The sequence below is a fragment of the Diadema antillarum genome, unplaced genomic scaffold, assembly GCF_040938485.1.
Source record: "Diadema antillarum isolate AM-2024a unplaced genomic scaffold, OU_Dant_1.0 scf00000089, whole genome shotgun sequence".
NCBI lineage: Eukaryota > Metazoa > Echinodermata > Echinoidea > Diadematoida > Diadematidae > Diadema > Diadema antillarum.
Genome location: NW_027270978.1, coordinates 1,073,726 through 1,100,125, shown reverse-complemented (window position 1 = coordinate 1,100,125; position 26,400 = coordinate 1,073,726). Strand labels below are relative to the sequence as shown.

General features: G+C 40.4%; 1 protein-coding gene across 1 annotated transcript; it reads left to right on the top strand.

Annotated features, from left to right (window-relative positions):
- Positions 1 to 3,755: 3,755 nt before the first annotated feature.
- LOC139718121 (CXXC-type zinc finger protein 1-like) lies at positions 3,756 to 21,549 on the top strand. The gene is given in 16 exon segments (XM_071629606.1): positions 3,756 to 3,788; positions 5,827 to 6,068; positions 6,586 to 6,686; positions 7,951 to 8,282; positions 9,154 to 9,228; positions 11,235 to 11,309; positions 12,114 to 12,230; positions 12,899 to 13,135; positions 15,056 to 15,240; positions 16,083 to 16,290; positions 16,996 to 17,103; positions 17,684 to 17,733; positions 18,536 to 18,629; positions 19,330 to 19,482; positions 20,478 to 20,632; positions 21,411 to 21,549. Coding segments are annotated over 16 exon segments (2,304 nt in total).
- The last annotated feature ends 4,851 nt before the right edge of the window (positions 21,550 to 26,400 follow it).

Genomic DNA, 26,400 nt, shown 5'->3' with positions numbered 1-26,400 from the left:
GGGATATCTGGCACTGACAGCACATTGACGAACTATGTGTGTCTGTGATCCATCAAGAACTCTTTGCTGCAATTATTTTTAGTATGGAACTTGGAGTTTACTTATGTACACAAGCATTAAGGTGTAATGACAATGTCTACTCAAATCCACTGCTAATGTAATTTAATAAGAAAAAAATAAAATTTCATCATGCCGATGGCTTTATTACTTGCTGGTTTTTCTCTCACCTTGTCAACTAGAGAAGCACTCTAAGAGCGGAGAACTCTGCCAAGCAGATCATTTCTACCAATGGTCTTGTTCTTCAAAAGAGATCAGTGATTTCCACTCATACGTATGCATGCTGAAAATTGCTCCATTTCCCAATATAAAAGCCTTTTGTTACTTTATCAACTTCAAGCTGTTTTTTTGCTTTTGTTTTTGTTTTTGTTTTTTTAAAGAACGAAAGAAGAGAGAGAGAAAATGGGGCCCTATACAAATAATTTGCCCAACACGCACGCCTCGCCCTAGCAGAAACTAGTGACCCTCAAAAATGCGCAGCTTGAACTCCCAAGTTCATTGACCCTACCTGCCAAAATATTGGAAATCCTTCATAAAATCAATAAAAATTTCCATATCACTACCAAAATTTAATCATCTGTTCCTAGTGTCATTCCCAACCTTTCCTGTAATAGTGTAAGTTTCATTCAAATCCCTCGTAATTTTGTTAGATATTTTGTACACAAACAAATAAACACAGATGAAAACATAATCTCCTTCCTTGGCAGCAGTAAATATTACTGGAAAAAAAAAATGATAATGAACAATAGCAACTGCAAAACAATGATACCATATAGGGTAAGCCTACCTGCATTTGGTCACCTACGTGTACTGTACCGGAATTCAATCCGGATACAACTGTATTTAACAAAATCAAAATTGAGATTAAAGAAATTTGATTTATCTAAGATACATTGCTGTAGATATGATATAGACATGTACATTGTACTATTTTAGTTGTAAAAATATTGCAGAAAAGCTTAAATGACCGATTACCGGGGGTTTTACCACAGACTAACGTAAACAACCCTGTTTGCAGCAGGCTTTGTACAGGGTGCCTATTTGCGGTAGGGGCCATTTCATTCACTGACATTGATGAAAAGGCCCACCAATCAGGTGTAGCACTTCCCGTAACACTTGCAAGTAATTAACTCTTCATCTTCTGCTGAGTTGAGAGGATGCAGCAGAAGATGAACTCGTACTACCGGAAGTGGTTAGGCGTTCCAAGAATGCTTACAGATCTGGCATTCTTTTGCAGATCAGGCAGGTTGCAATTGCCTATGACGTCAGTGGTGGAGGAGTTTAAAGCTGGCAAGGTTAGGCTAGTGATGATGATGAGGGAGTCAAAGGACCAGGCAATAGCAGGAGTTAGGCCACCGATCCGCACAGGGAGGAAGTGGAGGGCGGAGGAGGCTGTGGAGGAGGCAGTGGCAATGGCAAAGTGGAAGGAGATGCAGGGTGCGGTTCAGGTGGGTCGGAAAGGGGTCGGGTTTCATCAGGGTGTTAGATGGTACAGCAAGCAAGGCAGGAAGGGTAGGAGGGAGTTGGTGGTGGAGGCGGTTAAGGAGAAGGAGGAGGAGTATCGCTTTGCCAAGGCTGTACAGCAGGGAGTGCAGGGAGCATGGACTCGATGGAAAGGGGTGGAGCGCCTTGTTGAATGGATCATTTCAGCTTTCACCTCATGAAATATTCTGTCCATTGGCATTGCACTCATAAACATGGTTACAGCTCATTATTCCGAAGGTTTGTTATTCCGAAGGCTCTTTATTCCTAAGACTCGTTATTCCGAAGGTTCATTGTTCTGAATTTCATTTTCGGATTAACCAATCTTTGGAATAACGAACCTTCGAAATAACGTGGTGCCACAAATTTCCGGATAAACGAACCCTTTTTCATTTTCGGATTAACGAACCTCTACATTGTAGGTATAGGGAATTTGCGTGTTTCGGATTAACGACCCTTCGGAATAGCGAACCTTCGGAATAACGAACAGCACCCCATAAACATTCAGTAAATTTATTTGTATTTAAACGCCTGTATTCAAACAGATCCTTGTCATTTGACTGGTTGTTTGACATTGATCATTCGGCCCATTACACTATAATGTTATCATCCGTGCAATTGTGGCTCCATTCACAGTGCAATTTTGGATCCATACAATTTGCTCCATTGCACGTTCGCTGACATTGTCATTGGATTGAGAGCCTGACACACTACGCGTGTTAAACGCGCTGGTGTTTGCACTCTGCAGTGACAGTGTGTGTATGCGACAGGCGCGCTAGCGTAAAGCGCTCAGTGAGCACTCTCGCGATCTCAGTCTGTCGTTTCTAAATTAATAAAGCATCAAATGACAAGGATCTATTCTAGGCATTAGATTCTATATAAAACAAATAATAAACGTTTTTCATCATAATTATGTTCATTCTTGCAATGGACAGAATATTTGAAATGTTTGATCCATTCAACTCGGCTGCGCCTCGTCAGCTCGTTGAATGGATCATTTCATCTTTCACCTCATGAAATATTCTGTCCACCTCATTGCACTCATTCATCATAAACATTTAATGTTACCACTACAACACTACCACTCTAACCGTTAGAATTACTATAAATCAAGTAGGCCTATAAAGAGACGGTCTAATATTAGTAATAATAGGTCTATACGATGATCCCTGGCCTTACTTTCTTAAATTTATACTAGACTCCCATGCCATGCCCACATGACAACCCCGGCATTTAAAACCCCTATATTTACCAGTCAGATTAGTGGCAGTGCAGTGATACGTTGTTGGTCGTTGCCGTTCGTTCGTTGGTTGGCTTGGCTAAGCGACTATTATACTATTAATCTCGATTTGACGGCCCTCCTTTTCTACCAATCTCACCCGAAATTTCGTGCAGCGACACACTAGATGGCCTTTTGAAACAGCAGAACGGGAGAGGTGGAAGCTTTAGAACCTTGCTAGAAAAGTTCTAATGCGTTGTACATACGTCGTCGGCAATGGTCGGCTTGTCCGGCCGCGGCCGGCCGTGTGTTAACACGTACACATATCCATCATCAGCGTAAACCAACACAAACGAAGCCGCAAAATATCGCTCCCGTACGGGCCGTAGCGTAGATAGATGCCCGCACATTCATATTTCGCGTCTACTGTATCCTGGTTGGCTGGATGATGAGCATAAAACATCGAAGCAGCGCGAAGCTTTGATTGAAGATGGATTTCTAAATATCCTTGGACGATGATCATGGGAGAGATCGGGTTATGCCAATTTAATAAAACATTTATCTTTCACTATGTTATGGTTAATATTTCCCAAATTTAACCTGTAAAATTTATGTTTTTAGACTTATTCATTTATTTAATATAATTATTTACAATTTATTAAATCTATAAGCTCTTAAAATGTAATAAAATATTTTATTATTTTCTTTTATGATGACATGAACTCAAATCATTAGCACCAGGATATTTCATTATTCCCGACTCGGCGTCGCACGCTTTTTCAGTACGCTTATACTGTAGGGAACCATACTGTACTTGTGACTTGGCGCTCGCTCCTTCCGGTGTACATGCACTGTATCGTAAAACAACTTGATTTGTGAGCGTAAACGACGCGAGGGAAGATCAAGAGGGTTGTATTCTACCAGGCCAGGGGTGCGTGAATGCCGCGAATGGTGAAATTGTAAAACGTTATAGACAGGGCGAACTTTGATTGTGAAAATGGCAGATTCGACGGAGAAAGGAGAATCTAGCGTAAGTCAGCTACCATAAACAGTCTTTACATCCATGAAAGAACTAGTAGTGTACATGTAATTTATGTTGTATGCATGTAGACTTTTCTGTTGCGATTCTGTAATAATGGATTGAAATGTCGTTCGACTCGTTTGCGTAGTAGGCGGCCTACCGCCCGGTATGGATCTAACGTTAGCTAGCAGCAGGCCTTGACCGAAGATCGGTCTGTATCTGTCCGTCGGGGAATGTTCCGCGGAGACTGCGTCTGGCTTCACGGATCCCCTCCGTATGGAGGACAGCGTTAATGGCAAAATATAAAAGAGTCCTCCGGATAGACGGATCTTTCTGTCTAGACCAGGCCTTGACCGACAAGTAATTTACATGTCTAAGGCGAAAACTTCTCATTTATAATAATGACATTTGCTGGGTCAGTTGTTCGCTTCTTAACTGACCCAGCCAATGTCATTATAAATTAGAAGTTTTTCGCGGAATTTGACATACTACTTGTCGGTCAAGACCAGGCCGCCCATGTCCATGCCACAGACGCCGTGCTCCGTGCGACTTCTGCCTGTAAAATACAGCATTGAGCAACAGAGCTACCATTATGGTACCAAGTCTCACGCATTCTGCGTGAGACTCGAGCATTTAGGGGCCATCTCACGATCTCACGCACGACACCCATTTTTCTCACGCATGCATCGGGCGAAGTCTGCATTATGGACCTATAATAATGAGCGTAGTTCAAAAGATTAAAGTGATAGAGTAACTGCGGCAGTAAGCGGCCATGCAGCCGTTCGCGGCAGGTACAACATATTTGGTAATATACCGCTAAACACAGCATTGCACTGTTATATGCACACTACACATATACTAACACACTACCAATCAACAAAAGCCAACCGATAAAATGGGCACGATCTCTGACGAAAGTGAAATTTTCTCACCTAAATGACAACATCTGTATATCGCATCCAAAAAAAAGATTTCGGTACTTCTTAACATAACAATTAAGAAATAATGGTCCAAGAAACTTGATTTTTTGTCGTTTTCCCGATGTTCATCTGACATGGATTTTGAAAACATATCCTCACAAAAATTCAGAAAAACACGAGAATGACATCAAGATCAACAACACCGCCAGAATTGCGACCTTGTTTGCGGCCAATGCATGTGTGCCCGCTATTTTCACGTGCTTTCGCAATGGGAATTGGCGCTTACGCAATGTTCGCGAGACATGTGAAGGCGTTCAGCTAAAGATCGCGGAGCACGCGCGTATTGCATAGGGATTGTACATCATGCCACAAGCAGAACTACTACGTCGCATATCGCCCTTATCGGCAAAAATTGTGCCGGGTTTTGCCCTGGTAAATCATGAAAACTGCGTTTGTCAATGGTAAATTTCTTTTATGAAAACAATTGCATTAATGAATAATCTTGTCTATGATATATGAAATGGTTGAAAATAATTTGCCTGATTTGTTTACAAGTTGGAAAAACCCTTAACAATGCTTAAACTGCAGCAAACGGGATATTTTACTCTAGTTGCAATTGAAGGTATTTCCCTTTTTTCTGTCAAAATAAGTAAACAATAGTCACTTAAGTATGCACCTGATCGCACCATTAAGAGCTAAAAATTGAAAAGGCTCCCTATCATGGGAGGCCACAGGGAGGAAAAACCCCTCCCACACCCTCGCTCGCGTGCACATTCGCATGCCGAGATGCCGAATCAGGAAAATCTCACTCATAATTTTTTTTTTAAAACTTGGCATCCCTGCAGCAATAACATTTCAAAGGGCCGTGAATAATTAGCGGAGATCTTTGAGTAACGTTAGACATAGTTTCTAAATTTACATGTAACTATTAGAGAAAACACAGGAGTAACGATAATGAAATAGGAATACTCATTAAAGATCTAACCGTTAGAGCGAGCTTAGTTAGGGTTGGGCGTGGGGGCATAAATAACTACTACACGCAGCCGCTGTCTCCCGCTCATCTGTTCATGAATCCATAAAGTCAATGTCTTATGTTTGGTGTCCATTTGATTGAACTCTCTGGTTAGGATGACTCTCAGCTCCAGATGTCCTCATCATACCCCTTTGCCGTCTTGCCCGAGAGAAAGGCAAAGGTGGCCACTCTGGTCAGCATGATAGAGAAGACGGACAAGGACAAGGAGAGGGAGGTGAAAGTCAAGGCGGAGAAGAAATCGGACGACAGCAGCGGGCCAGGGGGCGTCTCCACTGCCGACGATGAGCCAATCATCTACTGTCTCTGCAGAAGCTCGGATTGCTCTCAGTTCATGATGTGCGTACATTGCTCGAGTATTTCTCTGTTTTTTTATTATGGGAAAACATGTCCCTTTATTGGTGTGCTAATTTGTGTACACCCGCATGATCTGAAATTGCTAGAAGCAACCTCCTATAGTGATTAAGTTGTCAAAGATAGATACAAGTTGGTCATCCAAGACTCCTACATGCAATCTTTTGTGATGTTCTGAAAACAATACTGAAAGTTATCAGGAAACAAGACAATTGTCAAACAAAAAATGCTACAGTTATAAGTCACAGACCTCAGTGTTATTATTGTGAATGAAGGGGATCTCATTAAAGGCTGTCAGATATTTTTCATACCAAGATAAAATGTGCTTGATGCTCTTCTCTTTACAAGACGCGATAACAATAAAAAATTCTGAGTATGTCATTGTTTGTGCCATTACTTTGTACAATTTCACCAAGAGTGCCACATGTACTAGGCCAGCAGAAAGCTATAGAATGAATGATTCACAGTCATGACCTCTACACTGTATGTTGTATCTTGGCAGAGCCTGTGATAACTGCGAAGAGTGGTACCACGGCAGATGTGTTGGTGTTGAAGAGGCAGCCGCCAAGTATATTTTGAAATATGCATGTCCACCTTGCAAAGGTATGCCATATAAAGTGTGTTATTCTCTTCCCTGCTGCTCTTTCTCTCTGCATTGTATTTGTTCTGCTTCTCAAAAGACAGAAGCTAATTAGTTTTTCTAAGATCCAAGTGCTGGTGCTTATGATAAATCTTCAGTATCATGTCACAAGCAGAGCTGCCAACTGCTATGTAAAACTTCATTTGTTATAAAAGTTGGAAGGGAATCTGAAAATTTGAAGGTGCATCCAAAAAGGACTTATTCATAGGGGAAAAATGTTTATAAATAGATTGATAAATGTACAAAAAGATTGAGGCATGATGCATGCATCCAAGACGTGTGGACTCATGTTCATGAGATTCACACCTGAATTTCTGTGACAAACAGCATTGCACTGAATTCAAAAGCACACTATGCACGAGCAAGCCGCCACAATGAGTGACTTCCAGTGTTAACTTCTTGAATATCTCCTTTGGATGTCGGTGTTGGGTTGATGGGATAACTGTTGAAACTAGCTTCCCTGCATTGCTTTTTCTCGAGCAGAAAAAGAACACAAGTTCGGATGTTGGATTTTGGAAGTATTTCAGACATCATGTAACAGTAAATATGATTTGTAAAAATTTATCCTGGATATATATAATAGAATATTTCATCCACTCTGATTTTGTATCTGACGTACAAAATTTTGTTCTGCCGGCTGAAAATGTGACTATTTTCTGAGCACCTGCTTCCCCGCAAGCTGAAATGAGCATGAATCTTATCGTGTGATTTTGAATTCCTTTCAGGCATCACTTATTTAATGGAAAATGGAAAATGAGTTTTATATCAATAGATTACAGTGTACATGTATATCATTCAGTTTCTGACTTTTCATATGACTTATTGGAATTTGGAGCTTATCTTCTGACTCTGGTAAGACACTCGCACTTGCTGACACAGAAGGCGATGTCTTTGGCATCGGTACATTTATGCTCTGAGACTACTTTTTCAGATTCACTTTGACCACTGATACTTTTTCAGATTCTCTATGCTCATTGAGATATATTCTTTCCATGTCTGTTGCCTGTTATTGATGCCTTTGACAAAAGCCATAGTGATCACTGTGACTTCTGTTTATGGTAATAATCATTGTGATTAACAAAACCATCATCATAACCTTTTCGGTCATCGGCCTAACCTGTGATAAGTTTAGATCATATGTAAGATTTAGAATTCATTCATTGTTCAGAGTAACGAAAGTGACATTCATTCTTTTGATACAATATATTTTTTGTGTCTATCATACAGAGAAGCATCCAGATCTTCACATCGTGTACAAGGAGAAGAAAGAAAAGAAGGAGAAGAAGGAGAAGCCGGAGAAGCCGGAGAAGCCGAGCGGCAAGAAGATCAAGAAGAAGAAGAAGCAGCTCCTCAAGGAGAAGAAGATGAAGATGAAAATGAAGATGAAGATGAAGAAGAAGGAGCGGGAGCGGGAGAAGCGGCGCAAGAAGATGAAGCTGCTCAAGATGTCCCAGAAGGAGGGATCGACCGGAGGGGAGAAGACTGGTGCTTCGGAGGCCGACGCCTCGGAAGATTACACCACCTCAGCCCCCGGACTGAAGCTGTCCAAAGCCGCACAGGTGGGCGGGATTGCTATGTGTGCTTTTTCTTTTTCTTCATTTGTATGTCTGTGTGCCTTTGATTTATTTTGCATAATGGCTTGAAAACAGGAATTGGTTTGACTTGTGCTAAATAAACAAAATATTGACCATATTGGTTTATAAATCTTGGAATTGGCCCCAGAAAGACCAGTGGTCTGTGTTGATCGCCCCACTTAATGAAATACCTGTTTTGTAGTAGTGTTTTGTTTCTTGTCAAAGTGGTAGAGTACTTTTTTCCTTTATTACCCTATGTTCTATGTATAATTCTTATACCCTTTGATTATGCTTTATATGAGTTGTCGAAATTAAATTAAATGAAATTGAATATTGTATGATCGTATATCACTGACAATTGGTGAAATAATTAGAATGTTTGTTTAAAGGGACCACTGGTTACATAGTCTTTAACTTCAAGGGTACAGAATACACATACCCCAAAGACTTCTGAACATTCTGTGAGTGTAGTGTGACAAAAGGAATGATCAGAGATTCATTACAATATTTCGATGCTATCAAGTTGAAGAATTGAATAATTGGCTGTATGTTGGAGTAAAATAGGGTTTTATGATACACCAGGATAGATGGGTTGCTTGAATGAGTGCTAGATGGTTATATGCTTATATAAATGGGCCAAGGCGCTTTCAATAAACAGTTTTATAACTGCTCTATTCTCTTGTTGACATTGTTGAAACTTTCAGTCTGAGCCTCATTATCTTATAGGTGGCCTGTTTGTCAATGAAGCACACAGAAAAAAAAACAGTTTTACTTGACTGGGAGAGCAATCGTATTTTGACTTGGGTGTTTCATAATTTTTCATTATGTTCTTCCCATATGTTTCTTCTGCCCAAAGAGAGCAAACAGGAGGTGTGGGGACTGTGACGCATGCAATCGAGTAGAGGATTGTGGAGAATGCGACTTTTGCAGGGTAAGGTGCTGAATCAGTGCTTTTTAGAGTGATGCAAGATTTGTCAATGCCAGTGAGGGTTGAGGTCCTTTGTTTTTGTCATGTGACATTAAAGGTACTAGCCCACATTTGTAAACCTGCAGCAATTGGTCTCATAGTTAGCATGGAGTTTGGGTATGATTGCAGTAACACCTGTGCAAAATTTCGTTCCAATTAGTCCATTACTTTCATAAAAATAAATGAAAATGCACCGTATGCATGCGTATAACGCTCGCTAGCTCCGGTCCACGTACGTACTACTTGCATGCGATACATGTGTAAGTTACATGTACGTACTAGTAGCTAGCCCCGGAGACCGCGCCGCAAGGCGCGGTCCTGGCGGCTACCTCGCAGCTGAGCGGGAGCAAAAATCACTGCCACATTCATGGCGACTTCACAAATAAAGCACAGCTAAATTTCTATCATAAACACAATGACAATTAATACATAACCTTTTCGACTTGGTTTTTCTCACCCATTTATCTAGAAGCTGCAAAATTTTCTACATTTTTTTAGGAGTAGTAAGCAGCCTGCCCTAGTGCAACAGTGGAGAGACTTGCTGCTATATCCATTAGTACGCATTACGCATGCTCTCAATGCACTGCACTGCATGCATGCTGTGCGCCTGTGCAAGTGATTGTGAGTTTCAGTGAGCATCGGTGAGCTGAAGATATTCGCGTTATAAGACAACATTTTCTGCATCATAAGCAATGAAATGCATCAAACAGTCGCCGAAATTAATCATTTAGGTTTAATCGACCCATGTAAGTATTCCTAGTAGTTTTTGTTAAAAATTAAGGAAATATAGCGCCGAAACGGCACCCGTTTTGTACAACTCCTCGATCTGAATGCGAAAACGGCACAGCCCCAACGCTGCACGTTGGGGCTGGTCGCAGTTAGTACGTAGCTAGCCCGCGCTCGTAATTCGATTTTGGGTCAGGTTGACCCGGTTTGAAAATTGATTTTAAAACGATGATTTTCTCTCTTTTATCGAATGGTATAGACAAAGAGCAACAGGTGAGGTATGTTACTGTTATAACTTGTACTTGAAGTCATATTGGACCTGTTTTATGCAGTTTTGATTTTCGTGGGTTTGCAAATGTGGGCTAGTACCTTTAATGATGGAAATGGAAGCGTTCACATTATCCATTCTTTTTCTGTCATGAAATGCCTCGTAGGTCAGCAGATACAAAGTGAGCATCTTAATCATTGCCATATGCCCTTGTGCTTTGTATCGTGAAATCTTTGCTTTGCATTCTTGTATTCTTAAGTTGTTGTTATTAGGGTTAAACTTAAAGGGACTGTACAGTACTGGTTGAGGTGGGGATTCATGGTTTGAACATTCCTAAGTGAGATAATGAGAAACCTCTTATAAAATATGAAAGAGTATATAATTTTAAGAAGGATTCAACGTTTATTTGATGAAAATTGGTTTTCAAATGGCTGAGATATAAAAAAAAGTGATAATAATAAAAGGCAACAGGCCACACCTTTTATTAGGATCTCTTTGTTTCACCTTGTTTTTGGATATCTCAGCCATTTCAAAACCGATTTTCATCAAATAAACTTTTGATACCCCTTAGAATTGCATGCTCTTTGACATCTCATAGAGTGGTTTCTGAATATCTCGCAAAACGTTAAAAGCTAAATCCTCACCTCGACCAGAACTGTACACACCCTTTAAAGGCATATACAATGTAACGTTGCTCAAGAGGAATTTGATAGTGGTGTTATGCACAATTCAAAATTTGTATGTTATATGTTATATAATCCTCCCTCAGTTTTCCTAAGCATGCAAGTGAATGATCAATAACAGTAAGAGTTTCAGGGATGCATATGCTATCAACTGTAGGATTGATGCAACAACATATCAATTGCTAGCAGCAAGTTGTTTCAAGTGACTACCGTGATACCAATATTTTGTTGTTTCCTTTCGTGAAAGAAAAATGCTTACAGCATGTGATACTGTACCTCTCTGACTATTACAGGATATGAAGAAGTTTGGAGGGCCAAACAAGATCAGGCAGAAATGTCGTCTGAAGCAGTGCATCAGAAGAGCAAGCGTGAGTACATCGAATCCCCATACCATCCAAAGATATGAATCCCACATCTCAATGTGGCTACTGTGACTTTGAAAAATCTTGATGTGACATCCTGGATTTTTAATGCCTCTAAGATACATGATTCATAAACAATGAAAGGCTTGCTTGTTGATGTGTAGTGTAACTTGTTTGCAGTTCAGTGCTCTGAAAATCTCTTGCTGGTCTTGGCTCAAGAATTTTGAGTAATGTGATTACCGTTTTACTCTTCAGGAGTGGATTGGAGCAGTACAATATGGAAATGTAATTTTTGATCATAAACTGCTTTGAAACACATGTGCTTTAGCTGTGGAATGTCATTCTGGAAGTAACAGAAATGAAATTACAGGCATTATTTACCATTTGCAGATGAAACGGTAACCCAGTTTTAGTGCTTCAAAATAGTTCTAGGGATAGAAACAACCAATGTAAAAATTTGAATCAGTATAATCAATACTAATATTGTTAGATATATAAAATGAGAACAATATTTATAATAAAAATGTTTCTCGATTAAACTGCAGTTATGGTTTATTGAGAAAAATTGGGATATCTTCTTTATTTAAAGCTTTGTGTGAAATCTTTATATGGTAGGATGTTTGGTGATACAACTGACCTACACATATGTTTTGTGATACAACTGACCTACACATATGCATCAAATGTGATATCTCAAACATTTTTAAATCACTGCTGCGAGAGAGGTCTTTCAAGGGATGGTTAACTTGACCGTTTTTGATACTTGCTGTATTTTGCTGTTGACTTTGGCTGTGTGTCCTGTCCCCACAGAAATCTTTTCTGAGGCCATTCTCCAACAAGAAGAGCAAGCTTATGGGTGCCGACGGCAAAAAATATGATTCTGCCACCAGTCATGATACGGACACAGAGGTGGTGAGTTAAATGTTTGTTTGTTTGTTTGTTTATTTATTATTTATTTATTTATTTATTTGTTTGTTTGTTTATTTATCTATCTATTTATTTATTTATTTATTTATTCATTCATTCATTCATTCATTCATTCATTCATTCATTCATTCATTCATTCATTCATTCTCATTCATCCATTCATTCATTTATTCATTTATTCATTTTTATTCTTATTAGATTCTCTTATTTTGAATGAAAGATGTAAGTCTGGAAATGATTTCATGTTCCTATCTCTTTATGGCAAACTCTTCAATTTTTTTTTATTTTTCCCGTTAGTACAGTCTCCTCGGTTGGCCTTTCACTCTAAACTAACAGACAATTTGGAAGAAAAACGCCATTCCCCCCCCCCCCCCCCCCGAAAATTTAGAGAGTAGGGTACTAACCGGGAATTCAAAAACACACGAAAATGTTGACTCTGATCATGACATGAATGTGTCATGCACGCATACATTTCTCTATTCAATACTGTACTCCATAATTGTGAATTTAGCAATTTGGGGGAAATTGTTGGGAAGTCCCGATTCACACACACACACACAAAAAAAAAAATCAGACTTGCTAATTATGTGGCCTGTACAGTAGTAAGTAATGCAAAGGGCAAGGAGTGGATTAATGTGGAACTCTTGTGTGTCTGTCATCTCCTTCAGGCTCGCGCTTTGCAGTTAATGCACCACCACCATCACGACTACGCCATGCCGCCCGAGTTCAACCCGGCGATGCGAGCCCAGCTGCTGATGCAGCAGCAGCAGCAGGAGGAGAAGAAGGAGAAGAAAGTGGAAGAGAAGAAGGTGAAGAAGAAGAAGAAGATGAAGAAGGAGAAGCTGCAGAAGAAGAAAGAGAAGAAGGAGGAGAAGCAGAAGAAGAAGTTGAAGCTGAAGAAAAAGGTAGGGCTCGTGACAAGGCATTGAACTTTTGAATTATTTCCCCAGCAGACTTATTAACAAGCACTGTGGAGAGTGGAGAACAATTGAATTTGATGGTGGCTGGTACACCTGGTGCCAAAAAGCTTTTGTGTGTGATTGACATTCCTGTATTTTTCTGAACCTGTGGATTTTAAGCTTCAGCTTCGAGGATGAAGTAAGCATGAAAATGTAGCTCCACAGCAACTGTGCATGAAGCGAAAATGTGGAGATATTGCGTGGTGAAGAAATGCGAGAGAAGCATGACGGACTAGTAGGAGACGAGGCAAGATTTTCAGTGGAGGATGGATTTTTTTCGACAACTCGGGTGCCTACGTGCAATACCAAGTGCCATGAAGGAGATTAGCGTGCATTAGAGAAAGAACGTACTTGAGACAAGACCCTGGAGGTGTGTACTGAAGGATGGAGATCACAAAGTGATTAGCTTCAAAAAGGTAAAACAGGAGAAGCGCAACCCTCCCAAACTTGTCAGCTGGTAGTACAGCAGGAGCGCAGAGGGCAAAACAGAGGTGATGGAACATTGGATGCAGTTACAAGAAGGTGTGTGCATGCAGACAGAACAGAACAGCTGGACAGGAGAAAATCAAGGCAGTGGCACAGGAAGGCCAAATGCAGAAGGTTTCTATGATGTGTGGATGTGTGCTGTAGTGACAAGGGTTGCACATTTTCTATGCCACTAAATTACCGCAGTTGCCCCGCATTTCTGGTTCAGATAACTTTCCCTGCTCTTGGGGGCGGCTTTTATCTAGACAGTTCTCTGCGTGCCACATTATCTGAAAGATTCAACTAAGCATATTCAATATCTTTTTTTTTTTATTTTTTTTATTCCATCTCATCTTGAATGCCTTCCCATGAATCATGGCAGATGGAAAACATTCATGATGTACATCTTACAAACTCTGTAAAGCCAGGTGTACCATGCACCATGATAATGGGCTAGATTTTGCCTCCGGTATCTTCATCTGGCTCCGTTGACCCCCAAATTATTCTCGTAAGTGTTTGACCTTGCAGTGACATTGTCCAAAAATGAGTCCTTGTGTCTGTGCATGGTACAACGCCAAACAACTCCAAAACATTGTCCAGTATCGTTCATATTTTACACATCAGGGAAACAAATAACAGCCCTACTAAGTATGTTGGTGTCGAGACTACCAAAGATTATTTTATTCTTTCTGTGGTTTCTAATCTCATGTTGCTTATTTTGTTACCACATCCATACTACTGTCGTTGCTGTGATCATTTTTTTCGCATCGAGTCATAGTCAACTTGAAAAAAGAAGAAGAAGAGAACTGATCAAAACGTAGGAGGGATTTGAAGATTGATTTGTAGAACAATTTAAAAAACAAAGAATGTTGTGTTCCATGATATGTGGAGAAACTTTTGTATCAAATCCTAAAATGACAGTACCAAAACTAGTTTTGTGTTCCAACTTCAATTTTCTTAGCTGATATAAATCTCAACTATGATGCATTTTTGACACAAAGGAATGCTTACATACATGTTTTAGATAGATATTCAGAGTAGATAAATTTGTCCAGATTTGAACAACATGTTCAAGATGAAGGGATACTGGCGAAATTTGTCCAGAATTCAACAGCATGTTCCAGTTGAAAAGATGATGGGAAGCTGCGGAAATTTGTCCAAAATTTAAGAACATGTTCCAGTTGAAGAGATGAAGCCATACTGCTGAAGGGTCAATGTATCCAAAGAGAATAGGGCAGATAGTCAAGAAATACATGGAAATACAGATTATTGATTTAGGCACAAGAAAGCAAAGATGTGCATAATTCTTCCAATTTGAATGCGATGTAATTGTACTTAATCAGATAAGAATGGGCTTTGTTCACATGCTTTTGTGCTGTTTTTTTTTCATCTAACGTACAGGTGAAGGTGAAAAAGGTCCAGGTCCGGGAGCTGCGCAAGAGATCGGCAGACGGTGCAGTGAAGCGCTCGCAGGAGCAGAAGTCCCTCAAGAATCAGCAACAGTGCTACGGCCCCGGCTGCACGGAGGCTGCCCGATCCTTCAGCAAATATTGCAGCGAGGAGTGTGGTCTGAAGCTGGCCACAAAGTGAGTTGCCGTTCAAAGTTTTGTCTATCTGATAGCGGGAGAAGCTATCAGTGGCTCATCAAGAGCAGTTGCCAAGAGTTCCAGAGTCTCACAAAATATACGCAAGATCTCCTGATGTATTGAAAATGTATCTCTTCATGCCCTGATGAGAAGGTGTAAAAGCCTCTCTGATTTTGATACCATTCATCATCGTATGAGTCCATCAAATCAGCAAAGTGTATGGGCCCATTAGCTCTGCACTTGCCATATAGTGAGTGCATGTTTGATTTTTTAAATTTATCTTTTGGCATTATTATGTTAATGGAAATGCTCTTAGTGGCAAGCCATTGGAGGATTCGTGAACAAGATAATGTGTGGGGCTGTAGAACACATCCTGATGTCTGTCTGTGTAGCGCCAAATGAGGCTGCAGTTGCACTTGGGAAGGCCAAGTACGTCAGGGTTTACGGGAAGTAATGCTGGTGCTGTCCTGAAACAGTTGCCTCGAAATCAATTCCTGTGTCTCATTCTGTTTGCTCTTATATGTGATTTGCTCTTATGTGTGATGTTTGCTTTGTAAGGAAGGGCTGTATCACATGAAATTGATTATATGTTCTTACCAAAAAAGGAAAACAAAAACTTTCATAAGTGAATATATACAATTTCTTCAAGGTACCTACCCAAGTACAGGTCTGTCAAAAAAAGCCAGAACTTATTGGAAACACATTCTGATTAGATTGATTTTGAAGAAAGGCATTGATTTTGTTGTCCCACCCCAATTTCACATATTTATTGACGGGTCTCTCTTTTTTCTCTCTCTATCTCTAATCATTCTCTACCTCCCTTAACGCTGTGCCCGACGCAGCCGCATCTTCGAGCTCCTCCCGCAGCGCATCAAGCAGTGGCAGCAGAGCCCTTGCATCGCCGAGGAGAACAACCGCAAGTCCCTGGAGCAGATGCGCAGCGAGATGGAGAAGGTGAAGCATAAGATCGCCGAGCTCGACGACAAGATCGTCCGGCTGCAGAAGATCATCGCCCGGGCCAAGAGCGTACCGATCAGTGCCGAGCAGGACGTAAGCACAAGCGTTTCGATTTACCACTGCTCATACCTGAGAATGTTTGCCTAGGGCCAGTTTCGGCTGAGAGAGTTACTGCAATGCAATAGAGTATTTTTTGTTAAATTGCATGTAAATGCAACAGCCATCATTAACGTCTTTGTGATCTGTGCAAGGCTAGAGTCAGATGTTGGTATGTCAATGCATATTTTGCAAGAAAATGCTATGTAGTCATGCCTTCAAGTTTTCATATCTGTAAACTCAAAGTATATATTGATGGGTTACTCTTCTGTTACTACTTAGTCTCTGTTATATCATGTTCAAGAAAATATAGCGCTTTTGTGCAAAAGAGATTGTCTGTGTATTTCAGTGAAAATGAAGGAAAACTTCTGTGAGTACATGTACTTGTTGGAAAAAAGTGACTTTGAAATATTGCTCTAGCCCGAATAGGTACTGTACTTACACACTTGTACCACTTAAATAATGCCATTAAAGAAAATGAATCTATAAAAATGACACCATCTTAAAGTTATACTATGTGCAGGAAGTAATTCATTTGTTGTTATTTTGTTCATTCTGGATACACCCCTTGCTCCCCCATCCCCCACACTTAAACTCACATGCACACACACAAACACACACCTGCTTATACACTCCCTTCTCCACACACACACACACACACACTCATGCACAAACACGTATACACCAACCGCCCCAACACAGAGTACGGACAATGAGGACGAAGCAGAGGCGAGCGTCAACTGTGTCACGTGCGGGCATTCCATCAACCCGGCCAAGGCTCTCATGCATATGAGTAAATGCTTCAGAAAGGTTAGTCTGGTTTCACAGGAAATTGTTGTAAAACAAATACCAGCAGTGTTGATGAGGATTAATACCAGTGTCTCCATCGTAGATTGCCATGTTCAGTTGATTTTGATGATAGTTGTGCCACTGATTTCTGCTGGTTGTGAATAACATGATTTTAAGAATCTGTGCTGGGAGATTTCTATTCGAAGAGAGGAGTTCATTTGTTTGTTTGTAAGTAAGAGAAGTTAAGTTACTGCAACATACGAAATGCGATAAGGAGTAACCAAGATAGTGCTTGGAAAAAGCGGGAGGCAACATACTCGAGAGATGAAATTTCAGAGATATTGGTTTACTCACAATATCTGCAAAAATGAGACTATAGGTCTACCACGTATATGTTGATATGTAGCAGTATCAAATCAGTCACAGCTTGTCAATCCATACAGATTGAAGGGAATTTGGCTCCTGGACATTCTATAGTATCTATCTTTTTAAAGTTGTTGATCCCCGTTTGATGTGAATGTATTTCTAAATTCTAACTTGGCATCCATTATCCCCCCCCCCCTTCTCCCCACACCCCCCACCCCATTTATCATCAACACAGTATGAGAGCCAGACGTCCTATGGATCAGCCTACAAGACGAGAATTGTAGGGTAAGTCTCTACAGGTTTTGTTTCTTGCTCATATAGGTGGATGGGGCGTGTCTCCTTTGGGAGTGTGTCTCAAACTTTCTGGAGGCAATTGAGATTTGTACATGCAACAACAATGGAACGAACCAAAACATGACCTTTTTTCCCGCATACTATTTATTCACTTCCATGCAGGCAATATACAAAAACAGCAATCGATTTGGTATTACTGCACATCGTAACAAACAAAAAATGACCTTGCCCACCTTTAGCGTATCCGGGCAATTACCCCCAGAGGGCAATTACCCCCCGGCTAAATACTAGTTAGTGGTAAGGTTAGAGTAAAGATTAGGGTTAGGGTTAGGTTTAGGGTTAGGAGTTTGGATTAGGACTAGGATTAGGTTCAGGATTAGAATTAGGATTAGGGCCAGGGAAAGGGTCAGGGGTAATTGCCCAGGGGGTAATTACCCTAGACCCGTACCAACACATACATGCACACACACACACACACACACACACACACACACACACACACACACACACACACACACACACACATACACACACACACACATACACACACATGCACACACAACAAAATAATAACAACAAAGCAAACAAATTCATGAGATCAACTTAAGATGAGATTTAACTGATTATCATCAGGACTTTATATTTCATGTACTCCCATTTTTGGTATATCCCTGCCTCTATAGTGTCCTTGTTTGTCTTTGCTAAGTCAAGATGTATTTTTGTGGTACATATATTCTGCCAAAAAAAAATATATTTCACCACATTTCTACTGATTCATGTTTTACATCCGCAGGGAATCAATGTTTTGCGACTACTTCAATGCCCAGCAGAACACGTACTGTAAGAGGCTGAAAGTTCTGTGCCCAGAACACACCAAGGAACCTAAGGTATGTAGGGTGGCAGTGTGATCACAAAATGCTGCTTAATTTGCCTGAAATTTGTTACTTGCGTGCAATAGATTTTTTATGCCTCTGCCATAAAGTGTGGCCTGAGGCATTATGTTTTGTGCTTATGAATTGCTTCTGACTACATGTCATGCTTAAGAATAGAAACAAGAAACTCTCCCACCCCTACCCCTCCCCCCCCCCCAAAAAAAAATAGATGAATGAATAAATAAACATGTAGGAGAATACCAAATATAAGCAAGCAATTGTGATACTTCATTGTATAGATTTGAGACAAACAGTTCGATATCAATGGTGGTGACACTGATTTTACTTTCAAAGAATAAAGAAAACTGTGTATTCAAAGCACATAACATAATATTGGCTGTGAATGTGCCCAAAATTTGGACCTGTCATTGACCGACCTCGATTAATACCGTGATGTATAATAAGAAGGCAAAGTTTGCCAGTGTGTTCTTCAGTGCATTCTGAAACAGTAGGTAAGCTGCCAGTGCAGATTAAAAATATCCCATTATTTCTGTTTGAGCATATATTTTTTTTTTCTATTGACCTTTCCATTTCGTATGGAAAAACTTTTAAAGAAATGTTTTTTAGAATCATTTATTTCAGTATGTTAGCATCTGAACAGGTCATCAAGTTGCACTTTGCATTCAGATTAACTTTTTCATTTGCGTCCCACTAGGTGAGTGAGAAAGAGGTGTGTGGCTGCCCCCTAGTGGCCGATGTCTTCAAGGACACTGGTAAATACTGCCCTCTACCCAAGCGGAAGTGCAACAAGCATCACAACTGGGAGAAACTGAGGAGGGCAGAGATTGATCTGGAGAGAGTCAGATGGGTAAGTTTGATCTTTGCTTGAATTGTGACGTAGTAAGGCATCAACACAAAGAATCTGGCATTATTAGGCCAAGTGAAAAACAAAAGGTTATTAATTTCTTGTCCTAACTTTTTGAAAAAAAAAAGGATGAGGGCACTTTTTTTTCCCCATCTTCCAAAACAACAGTTTTATCCCTGAAGACAACAAACCCTAGCCCAGTCATTTTTAAGTACAGTACAATATGCAGGCTGTGCTTATGGGAGGTTCAATGACTGGAAATGGCAAAAATCTATCAAAATGTCTTCGTTATCTTGTTAAAAAAAAGCCATTTTTGATGCAGTGGCAAAAACTGATGTGGGTGAGTACGAGAAACTAATATTCTTTTTTTCACTTGGCCTTATATCTATATGCCTATACACAGGATTCTCCATGGTTCCTGTATGGCGCATGTTGGATATTAAATGCCGTCTGTGTTTAATGACATCAGTATTTTCTAGCGTAGGCAGCACTCTTGATTTCTTTTTTTTTAATTACAATCAATAAATTAAAAAATAAAATGATAAAAACTATCCTTTCCACTATTCCTCCCCCCCCCCCCAAGAAAAAGAAGCAAAGAATTGTGGTCAAATGTTCGACTACCGGTATTTTATGCTGTCTTCTGTAGATCTTAACCCGTTGAGGGTGTTTTGATTTTGCTGCAACAGGCATTTCCAGAGACAACTGCCGGAGTATATTCGGGACTCGTCCTCAACATGTTAACCAGCCGAACAATTTCCATAAACTATGCTTGCGGTGCAGCATGGGTTGTTCAACCTCTTCTTATAGCCTTCTGAGCTCAAACCACATGATCTCCCAAAGGGAAGTCTCTTGAAGAAGTGCTGAGTTTTGTCCTATGGTAGTAATCTAGCTCATGATACCTTGTGCAGAATCTATGTATTGCCAGTGGCAAGATGCAAAGTTATTACTGATTCAGGTGTAAGTAATGGATGAATGTTTGCCACCCCCCCTGTCCACAGTGGTTACGGCTGGACGACCTCTTGGAGCAGGAGAGGAACGTTCGGACGGCGATGACCAATCGGGCGGGCGTCCTGGGTCTCATGCTGCACCAGACCATCGACCACAGTCTCATCAGGCAGGTCCCCCAGCACCAGCAGGCTGACGTCGCTGCCAAGTAGCGGCACCACCACGGTGGAGCCCTCTGCAAGACTCAGTTCTCTGGGGATACCATGGATTGGGAAGGGTAGCCCCTCTTGGATATATTCTAGAAGCTCCATAATGAATTGTGTACAGCTTCATCACTGATCTCCTGTTTGATTACACGTATGGCCGAAAAATCTTGATTGGAGTTGACCATTACTGATGGGCATATGCTTCGATGCACATATTCGCTGACCGGTGCTATTTGTCGCTTTTTCGAATGTATCACAGTTTGCAGCGAATGAAATGGGCCACCCGTGAACCCCCCACACCGCTGGGTCAAGGGGGGAAGGATGCAATTTTGTTGCATGAAGTGGACACTGTATACTTGAGTCTGCTCTTTCATCACTCAGCCTAGAGATATGCACTGCCTTACACAAGCCCCTCCCCCCCCCCCCCAACACAAACATGCACTAGCCATAGTTCTGATGTGTGTATTCCCTGTGCAGCCTCTTACAACAATGAAAGCCAGTTAGTGCAGATGGGTGCGGCAATCCTCTGCCCCTTTCATGTTTGTTTGTTTATTTTTTTTTGTGGGGGGGGGGGGGGGGGGGGGAGGAGGGGGATGAAATCATTGCTACCACATGCAATAGAGTTCGAGGTCATCTCTTCTGCACACCAACACCCTGGCAAGAATTGTCAAGCAGTGTATAGAACTTAGTGGAGCACTGTCTTCTCTGTGTGTTAGGAGGCAAATGTGGAACTTCAGAGGCAGAAGTTGCTGTTTTGGTGTCCACTTTGTTCCGATCCAGAGTTGCCTCACCTCCCTTACCCTTGGCAGTGGCAGTGACTTTCAGGAACCGGTTTCCAGTGGAAAAGCAGCCTGAGTACCCCTCTCTGCAGCAGCACCCCCTGTTACTGGCTGTATCCAGTCCCGTCGCCTGCTTGTGAAGGTGACGCACGAAAGTGATGCTAACAGTACGGGAGTACCTCCTTTGTGATTAGTCCAGGGTAGAGATTTTCAAGCAAGGTTTGCACAGCACAAATCTGAAAAACTGCCAGTGTAAGAGGAGTTCGTGAAGAAATAGCAGTAGAACGAGATGTTCCCAAAAATGTCTCATTTACATAGCAATCATCAGTGATTGTAAGTAGTGTTGTTTTGCAGACATTAGACCAGTGAACACTCTGAAATACTAAAGGTAAAGATCACTTGCATAACACACATCCTAAATCAGCTGGACCAAAAGTTTTTGTTGATAATGAAGAATTTCATAGTTTTGTATAGATATAGAAATAAAAAAAAACACCTCAAATTTGTCTTTCCAATGGAGTAACTGCCCCAAAATCACCATGATTACGAACTTAAGGTATATATTGCGGTTTGATAAATGTCTCGTAAATGTGAATAGTTGTGCATCAATAAATGGGTGAATTATAGAAGTCAGCTAAAGCACCTGTTTCGTATGTTTGATTATTCTAATTTTTCTTTTCATAAAGCAATATTGCAAGACAAACAAAACAAAATAAAATACATGGTCCACAACAGTATTAAAATCTTTTTCAATTGATCCATGTATAGTCTGTTGAAAAAAAACATGTCTGGCCTATTACCTATCTCGAAAGAGGTGTGTCTGGGATTATTACGGTCAGTAGAGGGCAGTTTTTGATCCATGCAGAATTGCTCCAAAGATATATTCATCCCTGACCACTGTTATGCATGCATTTTGTCTCTTTGGGGTCAGAAGAAAATGTCACGTAATGCTGTGTTGTGCTGCGCATGTCTTCAGAATTTCATTGTGGGGTTTGTGGGGTTTTTTTTTACCCCACATTAATGTCTATCACATTGTTGAAATTTCTCAAACAATCTGCAAACTGTTGTGTTTTTGCCATGTAAGGAGTGCAGACTATTAAGAACTCAGTTTGTTTGTTTATTTGTTTGTTTGTTTTTGGATGAGTGAGAAGAAACAAAAAAATGAGCAGACAAAAAATAAGCAAACAGATGCGTAATCGCATGCCGTATATACACTGTGACCCGACTCTGATCCCTTACGACCAAATGTGGAGCCATTATGATGTGATAATCTTGTGTGTTTTCCGTCCATTACGAGCGTGTATCTAGATCAACTTTGTTGTGAAGACTGTTGTCATTTCTTGTAATGACACGATGTTAACCACTTAGCAGTAACAACAAGGAAGCACTTCCGGGTCTCACTTTATGAAAGATGTTATTGTAGCAGCTCTTGCTATAGAATGAAAACTTCTCTTAGCCGCACCCAATCAGGAAGCTTTATTCTTGTCATTACCACTCTGCTTGTCATTGCATCAAGAGTTGCTGTGATTGAAACTGTTTATGAAGTTGGGCTTCTGTAGGGTGCCTTTGTGTACACATCTGCCTGTAGGTCTGAAATATAATATGTTGTTTTATATTCCACATACTAAGAATGTTGCAATAGGATTGGTCCAGAGCAGATCATGTGATGAAGCGTAGTTTTGCCCATCACATCACCTGAGAAGAAAAGTTCGTTACACTCTATGTTGATAGTCCCTTTTGTTTCGCTGATCTCCACACAGTCTACACAGTCCTAACGCAAGATGAGTATGCGCGAAATAAAAGTGCGTTGCACTGTGGACTATCATGTCACCTAGGTCACTTGATAGTACACAGTGCAACGCACTTTCACTTCGGTGCCGCGCGGTGCGCGCAGCAAACTCATTGTTTTGTCATCTACGCGCACACGTAGCCTAAGCCCTAAGGATACCTAGAGACAGCTAAAATGGTTTCAGATGTGGAATAAAATGGGAATTTCTAGGACCCTAGATGTGGAATATAAAGCAAATAATCAACTTTTAGTTTCAGGCAATGAGACAAACTATCACTTCCTTGGCGATCTGAATGTGTACGCTATCTTTCCTCAGCTGCGCTTCGGAAAGATAGCTACATCCAGATCGCCTCGGAAGTGATAGTTTGTCCCATCACCTTCACCAACGTTGATTATTCGCTTACTATCTGGCATGCTGAATGATTGAAATTCAGACTCTTCCTTTTAAACATCAGCAAGAAAATGAAAGACAACCGAAAGACTGTATGGCCAAGATCTGCGGCAACATTTATAATCAATTGCATTCATGACAACCATGGTACTAATGCACAATTTCATGCCTAAACGTACCTGAACATCAATTGATTTAAAAAAAAAAACAACAACAACAACTGTGGAATAGTTTCCCCTTTATGATATTATCTCTGGAATTTCCAGAGAAAATTTAGCATAGTGTGTAACTGCAATGATAGCGTGAAATTTCCAAGTCAGCATTTGCCTCTCTGCTGTGAACACAGTTTTGAAGTGAGAAACTTTGCCATGGGATAAGGGATTGTTCGTGGAATGTACAGCTGTACATTTGAATGGCAGTACCTTTGTTTGCCGGGTCGACAAGATCTTATCGGTGACATCCGATTTATAAGCGCAACAAAATGCAAGAATCTGTCTTAATCTCAGATGACCATGAACGTGTCAAATGGTTGACCCATCATGCTGTATGTGAGGGAACTGGTAGTGACTGCTATATGTTTTATAGTTTTCAAAATTCTTCCAAGATGTCTCATCTTGACCAAAAAGTGTTCACAATCACAGCGCATGAAAGTATGGCTGTGCTCATCTACCTGTATTTGTCACTTGGCTGCGTTTTGTAATGCTTTAGCCTCAAAGAGGAAATGTAAAAGCAGGCAGTGGTGGGACTGGTGTTAAAGGACAAGTTCACCTTCATATACATGTGGATTGAGTGAATGCATCAATATTAGTAGAACACATCAGTGGACATTTGGGGAAAATCTGACAGTCTGTTCAAAAGTGATGAATGTTTAAAGTATCTGCGCATTTACTGCTGGATGAGAAGACTACTTCAGTGTATGATGTCACATGCGTACAACGATATAAGGAAAATATAAAGAGAATTTCATAAAATTTTACTTTCTGAAAAAAGTGTACATTTCCTTGACTTGTCACTGACATATGTTAAGGGTAATATTAATCTCCTTGCCTTCTGAGAGAGGGAAGTCAGGTGACCCCTTTATTAAGCGAGAAAAGTGAAAATATGTTGAATTTTCTTTATATCGTGGTATGCATGTGACATCACAAGCTGTAGTAGTCTTCTCATCCAGCAGTGACTGCGCAGAAACTTTCATAAAATTCATAACTTTTGAACGGATTGTCCGATTTTCTTCAAACTCTCAATGATGTGTTCTACTAATATTGCTGCATTCACTCAATCCACCTGTCTATGAAGGTGAACTTGTCCCTTAAAAAGGATGAAAAATCACTGAGAAGTAGAATGAACTACAGTTGTGTGTATATATAAGCATGTTGCCAAACAAGATTGCTACATATTCAACTACTTTGTCTTTTCTGTAAATTTGTTGGATTGCTCTGTACAGTATGTAGATATGTAAACAGTGTTCCAAAGATATCACTTTTGTTGTTGTTTGTTTGTTTGTTTGTTTGTTTTTGCTGCCAATGACTGCACTAATAAATATTGAAATGTACTATATATGTCTTTTGCGTGAGTTGGCTTGTTTGTATTTTGTGTGGAAAATGGAACCCCTAAACTTCAGCTCCCAATCATTGTCAAAGTAAAGTCCCACCTGGTATGCACTGTCTTTAGTACACAGGGCTCTTTTATCATCTTATTTTCATTCCACATCATGTTTTTAGTTGGCTGGTACTGAGAGTTAACTGTGTGATTTGAGTGCCGATGGCACCAAACAAATCAAAGCAAAACACACACACATACACACACACACACACACACACACACACACACACACACACACACACACACACAAACAAACAAAAACAAAAACATGGAATTGTACTTACTGTTTAAAGTCCCTGGCACAGAAAGGGTTAAATCAAGACAAACAGATTGGTAGAGATTTCATAAAAATTTGGATCTAGGGTAAGAAAGTTATGGAATTCTTAAAATTCACATGTTTTTAAAGGAAACAATGATATAAATAGCAACAGTGCACTCCCGTTGTAACAAAGACAGTTATGACAAAATTCTCTGTACTAGTAAAAATTCAGGTCCCAAAATTATTGTCCATACAATATCTTTATGTACTTCACAGTTCAGCTATAACGAAATTTCAATATAACAAAAGAAAAACGTCGGTCCCGAGGACTTTGTTATAGCGGGAGTGCACTGTTCAAGTCCTCTTCTCTTTGGCCCGAATTCACGAAGGTGGTACAAATGAAACCATGGACAAAAACCATGGAGCGCCAAGTGTTGCACGGAATATTTTGTTACGAAATTGGTCATTTCGTCGACGAAGTGACCGTTTCGTTTACGAAATTATCATTTCATCGACGAAATGACTGATTTCGTAACGAAATATTCCATACGACACTTGGCGCTCCATGGTTTTTGTCGTTTATGGTTTAAACCATGGTTTCATTTGTACCATCTTCGTGAATTCCTGCCTTTATGTTCTATTGATTTTAACCCCTCATAAGTCGAATTTTCTTGGAAGTCAAAGCTATTTCTTCAGTCCGATAGATTCAACTTTAGGCAAGGTTGACTTTATACCGTGCTTACACAACCCTATGCTGTGTCTATGCTGCCCAAGTAGCTGGCATCACTCTGCTGTGTGTTCAACCCTTGCTTCACCTTTCTTCACCATGATAATTTAATCTCAAATCAGTTACATGGCGTGGAACATAAAAACAAGTTATGAGGCCTGAAGAAAAGGCTAATACTTCCTTAAAACGCTGCAAAAACTGAGCAAACACATAAAAGTTCAATGGG